Genomic DNA, 6000 nt, shown 5'->3' on the forward strand with positions numbered 1-6000 from the left:
ATACATTCCTGTAGTGTGGGAGGGTGGCTGCCCCTGGCATTAAATGGCTCTCCCCAGCAAGCCATTGTTTTGCCTACACTTTTCTTTGAGATAAATAGGATTTGGGTGCTGGCACCTCTTGCTTGTCTCCATGCCCTGCTAAGCTTGGTGTGCAGTGGCCCGTGGTTATTAAAATCCTTATCACCATAAGGAGTTGAGTATGAGCATAGTTATTCTCTGGAATTAGAAAGGCCTGCTGAATTCAACAAGCCACTCAAAAATAGTCTTATATTTCCTAATAATTAAAAGTGTGATTAATGCCAGCAATTAGTTCCTGTGATTTAACTGTTGAAAGCAGGAATTCAGGAGGTAATACATAGGTGAGCAAGGTAAGGAGCCATAGGTTATAATTTAAATTTCAGTTCCTCAGACACCAGAAGAGTTGGCCCGCATAAGATAAACTCCTTTTAACGCCATGAAACTAAATGAGACCTGCTTTACATAAACGGGCCACCTTCACAGGCTGCCTGCTGTCTGGGTGTGGCTGCGTGCCCTTAAATGGAAGGCAAGAGCATTCTTGCCCATCACGCTGGGATTAGCTAGTACCAGGAGACTTTGAGATTTCTCATTCTGCTATGCAGAATTTCAGCTTTTTCAACATTTAAGGAATTAAAAAGACAAGTGACCTTGTTTCGTTCTCCTGTGGTAGCTGTTTTTAAATTTTTAGCAAAATTACCTGAAGGGATTGCAGCCAGAATTGAATGCTGATAGGTGACATTTGAACTTCTTCCCAAGGCTTAGTTGGTTTATTCCATATGTTCTGTATTTTACATTTTGAAATTTTAAAAATTGACCACACGATTTTGTGTTTTTTGCCCTGAGTAAAATAAGGTTTGTGTTAATTGGATAAGTCGTGATGTTGTTGGCAAGGTACTCTTTGGTGAGAGCTCACTGGGGCAGTGGCCACTCAAAGCCCAGTTGTTCGTTGATGGAATATCGATTCTGCTAGAATTTCAACAAGGGTGCTATGTTGATTCCACTGAGCTGGTTTTCGAGTTCTGTATCAAGAAAATGCACAGTCCATTTATATGTGTTGGTTTGTAATAACGTTAGCTGCATAGGCAGAACTTCAACTGACCAGTTCATAATAATTTGCAGAATCCTAATTTGGAAACAGATTTATTCAGAAAACCATTTTCCCACCCTTCCAACATGAAAAGGTCAGACGAGTCTCTTCTGTGCAAATATGTAAATATGAAGGAAGAAGCCAGGTTATTATGAAAACCCAGGTTTAGCATTATTGTCTAATGGCTTGATTATTTCAAAAGTTTCTGTGGGCATAGTTACTCGAAACATTGACTTTACGTAAAGCATAGTCCTTATATTCTTCATCTTGTAGGTACTTACTTTTCTCTCACATGTTTTCATCTTCTTAGTTCCAGCCAGCCAGCCACAACCCACATTTTGATAGTAGCATTTCATTTTTTATCCCAGCCTGTTGTTAGGAATTTTCTCACTTCTAAAGCCGTACAGCTGAATGTATTTATTTAAAATTAAAGTGTACACATCACTTAATCCCAGCTGTTATGAGTGAGTAATTCTTCACATTTGGAAACAAGACTAACACAGCCACGAGTATCTAATCCATGTTGGAATAAGGATGGGGCCATCTCTCTTCTTCCCACCCCCCAGCCAAAGGAAGAAGGGTTCCCCATGCTAACCTGTTCTTTATATGTGGAGGAGGGAACACTTGCACTTTCAACCTTGGTGCATTCTCTTCTGGAGGGCCACCCTCTGCCTGTGCAGGACACAGGTGTTCCCGACAAACCCGGTTCTGGGTTGGCATTGGGCTCCTGTCACAGGAAGGGCTAGCATATACATATGTCATCTGTGCTTCCAGGTCAATGCACAGAGACCTGTGTAATCCATAACAGAGCTGAAATAGGCATCCGACAAAAATCACAAAGCTAGAGGACTTCAGTGTCCCTGTGTTTGTAAGGGAGATTCTGGGTACTTAGTCATCAGGTATAACATTGTTGCTAAGCAGCTGTTTACTCAATATTCCATGTAGGTGACTTGCCACTTCACTTATGAAGTTAGCTTCTGTCTCTTTGAATACATACAATATTCAACCAGAGTGTCTGGCCACCTTGCTGTGTGCTTTGCTGTTGAGCTCTACCAAAGGGGAGACAAACAGACAAGGTGGAAGCTGGGTGGGCGCTCAGCCTGGTTCCCTGCCGCCCAATGCGAGTAGCCCCATGTGCACTGCTCGGGGATGGTGTGAGGAGTCAACAGTTGATGCTTAATTGGTCTTAACTTTTTTCCCCACCTTAGGATGATGATTCCAGCCCTGCCACTCCAGATGGGAATGCGTCCTCCACCACAACGACCAGTGCCTTCACCATCCAAGAGTACTTTGCCAAGCGGATGGCAGAACTAAAGAACAAGCCACAGGTCATAGCAGCAGGGCCTGACCTTGCAGAGACCCAAATGGAGAGAAAAAGGGGAAAGAAAAGAAAGAAAGAGACAAAAGATAAAAATGTGGAGACTTACACCGAACCCCAGGCCAGGAAGAAGAGAGACCAAGTTGAACGGCAGCTCGGAGACCCTTGTTGGGCTGAGAATTCTGGTGTTTCTGCTGAGGATGGAGAGGATTGTGTGTGGCCCGCTGATGATCAGGACATTACCCCAAAGCCCAAAAAAAGGAGAGAAAAGAAAAAGCTACAAAAGCAAGTTGAGGTAGCAGTGGACGCTATGTTACATGACATACCAGTGAAAAAGAAGACGAAGAAGAAGAAGAAGAAAGGCTCCGAATAAATTCTCTCGAGCCAGGGCCTTCCAGCCATTCAGCTGTGAGCAAACACCTTTGGCCTGAAGTCAGAGCAGAGTTCACCCGAGAGAGTTTGTGCACATCTTTTGACATGCCCGTGGGTTGCTGAGTCTCACCCTCTCACCATGTTTTTCCAAGCACATCCCTGGAGAACTTTCTAATGTCCCAAATCATGGCTCTCATAAACAAATAAATTTCTATTTAGACTGAGCCCTTCAGCCTGAGTGTTTATTCATATTTATTTGAATACATCAGTGTGTGTGTGTGTGTGTGTGTGTGTGTGTGTGTAGGTATGTCACAGGCTGTATTTGCTCTTGACTTCCTTCAGTAACAATGAATTGTGCTTCCTTCTCAAGGACTCAGTCTAATTAAAGGATTAAGAGGCAATAGTTTGGATTTACATAGTTCTTTCTGTTCTATAGCCAACCGTAAATTTTTGCCAAGCAGGTATTATATGATTACATTCCCAAATTGGAGCGTTGTTTGGTTTAGTTTGGTTTTGATGGGGAGATTGTTTTAATATCCTCTCTTCCACTGAGCAATGGTGGCTGTGTGTTCGGAGGTCTTCTCCCCAAGATGACAAAGTTGATGAAGTGAGCTGACTCTGGGGACAGTTTAACTTTCCTGGTCTCCCAGGAGGCCTCTGAGCCAGCTGTTCCTCAGGGAGTGTGGGTAGTCAGAGCTGTTTCCATGTGGTGGTGCTCTTCACACGTCACTGTTACTTTTATTTATGTATTCTCAATTTATTAAAAAAAAAAAAAAGCAACAGTTCACCCATTTTTTGCACTCTTCCATCTTGGAACCACCAGTCTGTTTTCTATATCTATGAGCTTGGTTTTGTTTTCTTTCTTTTTTGTTTACTTACGTTTTTTAGATTCCACATGTAAGAGAGATCATATAGTATTTGTCTTTCTCTGACTTGTTTCACTTAGCATAATGCCCTTGAGGTCCATCCATGTTGTTGCAAATGGCAAGATTTCATTCTTTTTTGTGGCTGAATAATATTCTTCCTGTGTGTTTATAAATTTCTTTATACTTTCATCCATTGGTGGACACTTAGGTTTTTTCCCTATCTTAGCCATTGTAAATAATGCTGCAATAAACATGGGGATGCATATATCTTTTCAAATTAGTGTTTTTGTTTAATTTAGATAAATGCCCAGGAATGGAAATGCAGGATCATATGGTAGTTATATTTTTAATTTTTTGAGGAACTTCTATACTGTTTTCCATTGTGGTTTACCTGTTTACATTTCTTTCCACCAGCAGTGCACAAGGGTTCCTTTTTTCTCCACTTCCTTACTGTGTTATTTCTTGTCTTTTTGATAATGGCCATTGTAACAGGTGTAAGGTGATAATGGTGATTGTTATTTCCATTTCCCTGATTAATGATGTCAAACATTTTTTTTCCTTTCTTTCTCTTTCTTCCTTCCTTTTCTTTTCTTTCCTTTCCCTCTCTCCTTCCTTCTTTCCTTCCTTGCTTCCCCCTCCCTCCCTCCCTTCCTCCCTTCCTCCTTTCCTTTCCTTTCCTTTCCTTTCCTTTCCTTTCCTTTCCTTTCCTTTCCTTTCCTTTCCTTTCCTTTCTTTTCATACCTGTTGGCCATTTGTATGTCTTCTTTGGAGAAACGTCTGTTCAGATGTTCTGCCTGTTGTTTAATCAGATTTGTATTTGCTATTGTATGAATTGCCATTGAGTTCTTTATATATTTGGGATATTAGCCCCTTATCAGATGTATGACTTTCAATTATTTTCTCCCATTCAGTAGGTTGCGTTTTCATTTTGTTGATGGCTTCCTTTGCTGTGCAGAAGCGTTTTAATTCGATGTAGTCCCACTTGTTTACTTTGCTTCTGTTGTTTTGGTTTTGGTATCAGATTTAAAAAATCTTTGCCAAGAGTTGTCAGGGAGCTTACGACTATGTTTTCTTCTGGAGTTTATGATTTCAGATCTTACGTTCAAGTCTTTAATCATTTTGGGTTAATTTTTGTGTACGGCGTAAGATAGTAGTCCAGTTTCATTCTTTTCTGTGTGACTAATTTCTTCAGTACCATTTATTGAGGTGACTGTCCTTTCCCCATTGTATATTCTAGGCTCCTCTTTCATAAATTGATTAAACATATATGTGTGGGTTTATTTCTGGGCTCTCTGTTCTGTTGATCTGTGTGTCTGTTTTTATGTCAGTATCATACAGTTTTAATTACTGTAGCTTTGTTAATAGACTTTAAAATCAGGGAGTGTTTTGCCTCAGCTTTGTTCTTCTTTCTCAAAATAGCTTGGCTATTCAGAGTCTTTGGTGGTTCCATGCAAATTTTAGAATTGTTTGTTCTATCTCTATGAAAGATACCATAGGATTTTTGATAGGGGTTGCATTGAATCTGTACGTTGCCTTGGGTACTGTAGTATGGACATTTTAACAATATTAATTCTTCCAAATCCATAGAAAACCTTTCCATTTATTTGTGCCTTCTGTTTCTTTCAATAATGTCTTGTAGTTTTCAATACATAGGCCTTTCACCCTGGTTGAATTTATTTCCAGGTATTTTATTCGTTTGGATGCAGTTGTAAATGGGATTGTTTTGTTAATTTCTCTTTCTGATAATTTGTATTAGTGGAAAGAAACACAACAGATTTTTATGTATTGATTTTGTATCCTGCAACTTTACCAACTTTATTAGTCCTGAGAGCTTTTTGGTGGAGTCTTTAGGGTTTTTTGTATATCATATTATGCCATTGCAAATAGTGACAGTTTTACTCCTTTCCAGTTTTGAGTGTTTTTTTTTTCCCCTGCCTAATTGCTCTGGCTAGGACTTCCAATACTATATTGAATAAAAGTGGTGAGAGTGGGCATCCTTATCTTGTCCCTGATCTTAGAGAAAAAACTTTCATCTTTTCACTGTTGAATCTGATGTTAGCTGTGGCCTTATCATATATGTCTTTTATTATGCTGAGGTATGTTCCCTCTACACCCACTATTTTGAGAGTTGTTTTATCATACTGAGTTTTGTCAAGTGCTTTTCCTTCATCTATTGAGATGATCCTATGATTGTTATCCTTCATTTTGTTAATGAAGTGTGTATCACATTGACCTATCTGCTGGTGTTGAACCATCCTCACATTCCTGCAGTAAATCCCTCTTGATCATGACGTATGGTCCTGTTAATGTATTGTTAAATTTGTTTCACTCACGTTTTG

The 6000-nt window shown here is 39.9% G+C and overlaps 1 protein-coding gene across 4 annotated transcripts in view; it reads left to right on the forward strand.

The window, feature by feature from the left end:
- Window positions 1–3019, forward strand: part of PINX1 (PIN2 (TERF1) interacting telomerase inhibitor 1) — an 81466-nt gene extending 78447 nt beyond the window's left edge. For all 4 annotated transcript variants that reach the window (XM_087866598.1, XM_087866597.1, XM_045799399.2 and 1 more), the window contains one exon: window positions 2314–3019. In XM_087866598.1, coding sequence (XP_087722724.1) covers window positions 2314–2796 — 483 coding nt within the window. In that variant the 3' untranslated portion in view covers window positions 2797–3019. The remainder of the gene's footprint in view (window positions 1–2313) is intronic.
- The last annotated feature ends 2981 nt before the right edge of the window (window positions 3020–6000 follow it).

This window comes from Ursus americanus, chromosome 13 (genome assembly GCF_024610735.1).
Source record: "Ursus americanus isolate L20-20 chromosome 13, mUrsAme1.1.p, whole genome shotgun sequence".
NCBI lineage: Eukaryota > Metazoa > Chordata > Mammalia > Carnivora > Ursidae > Ursus > Ursus americanus.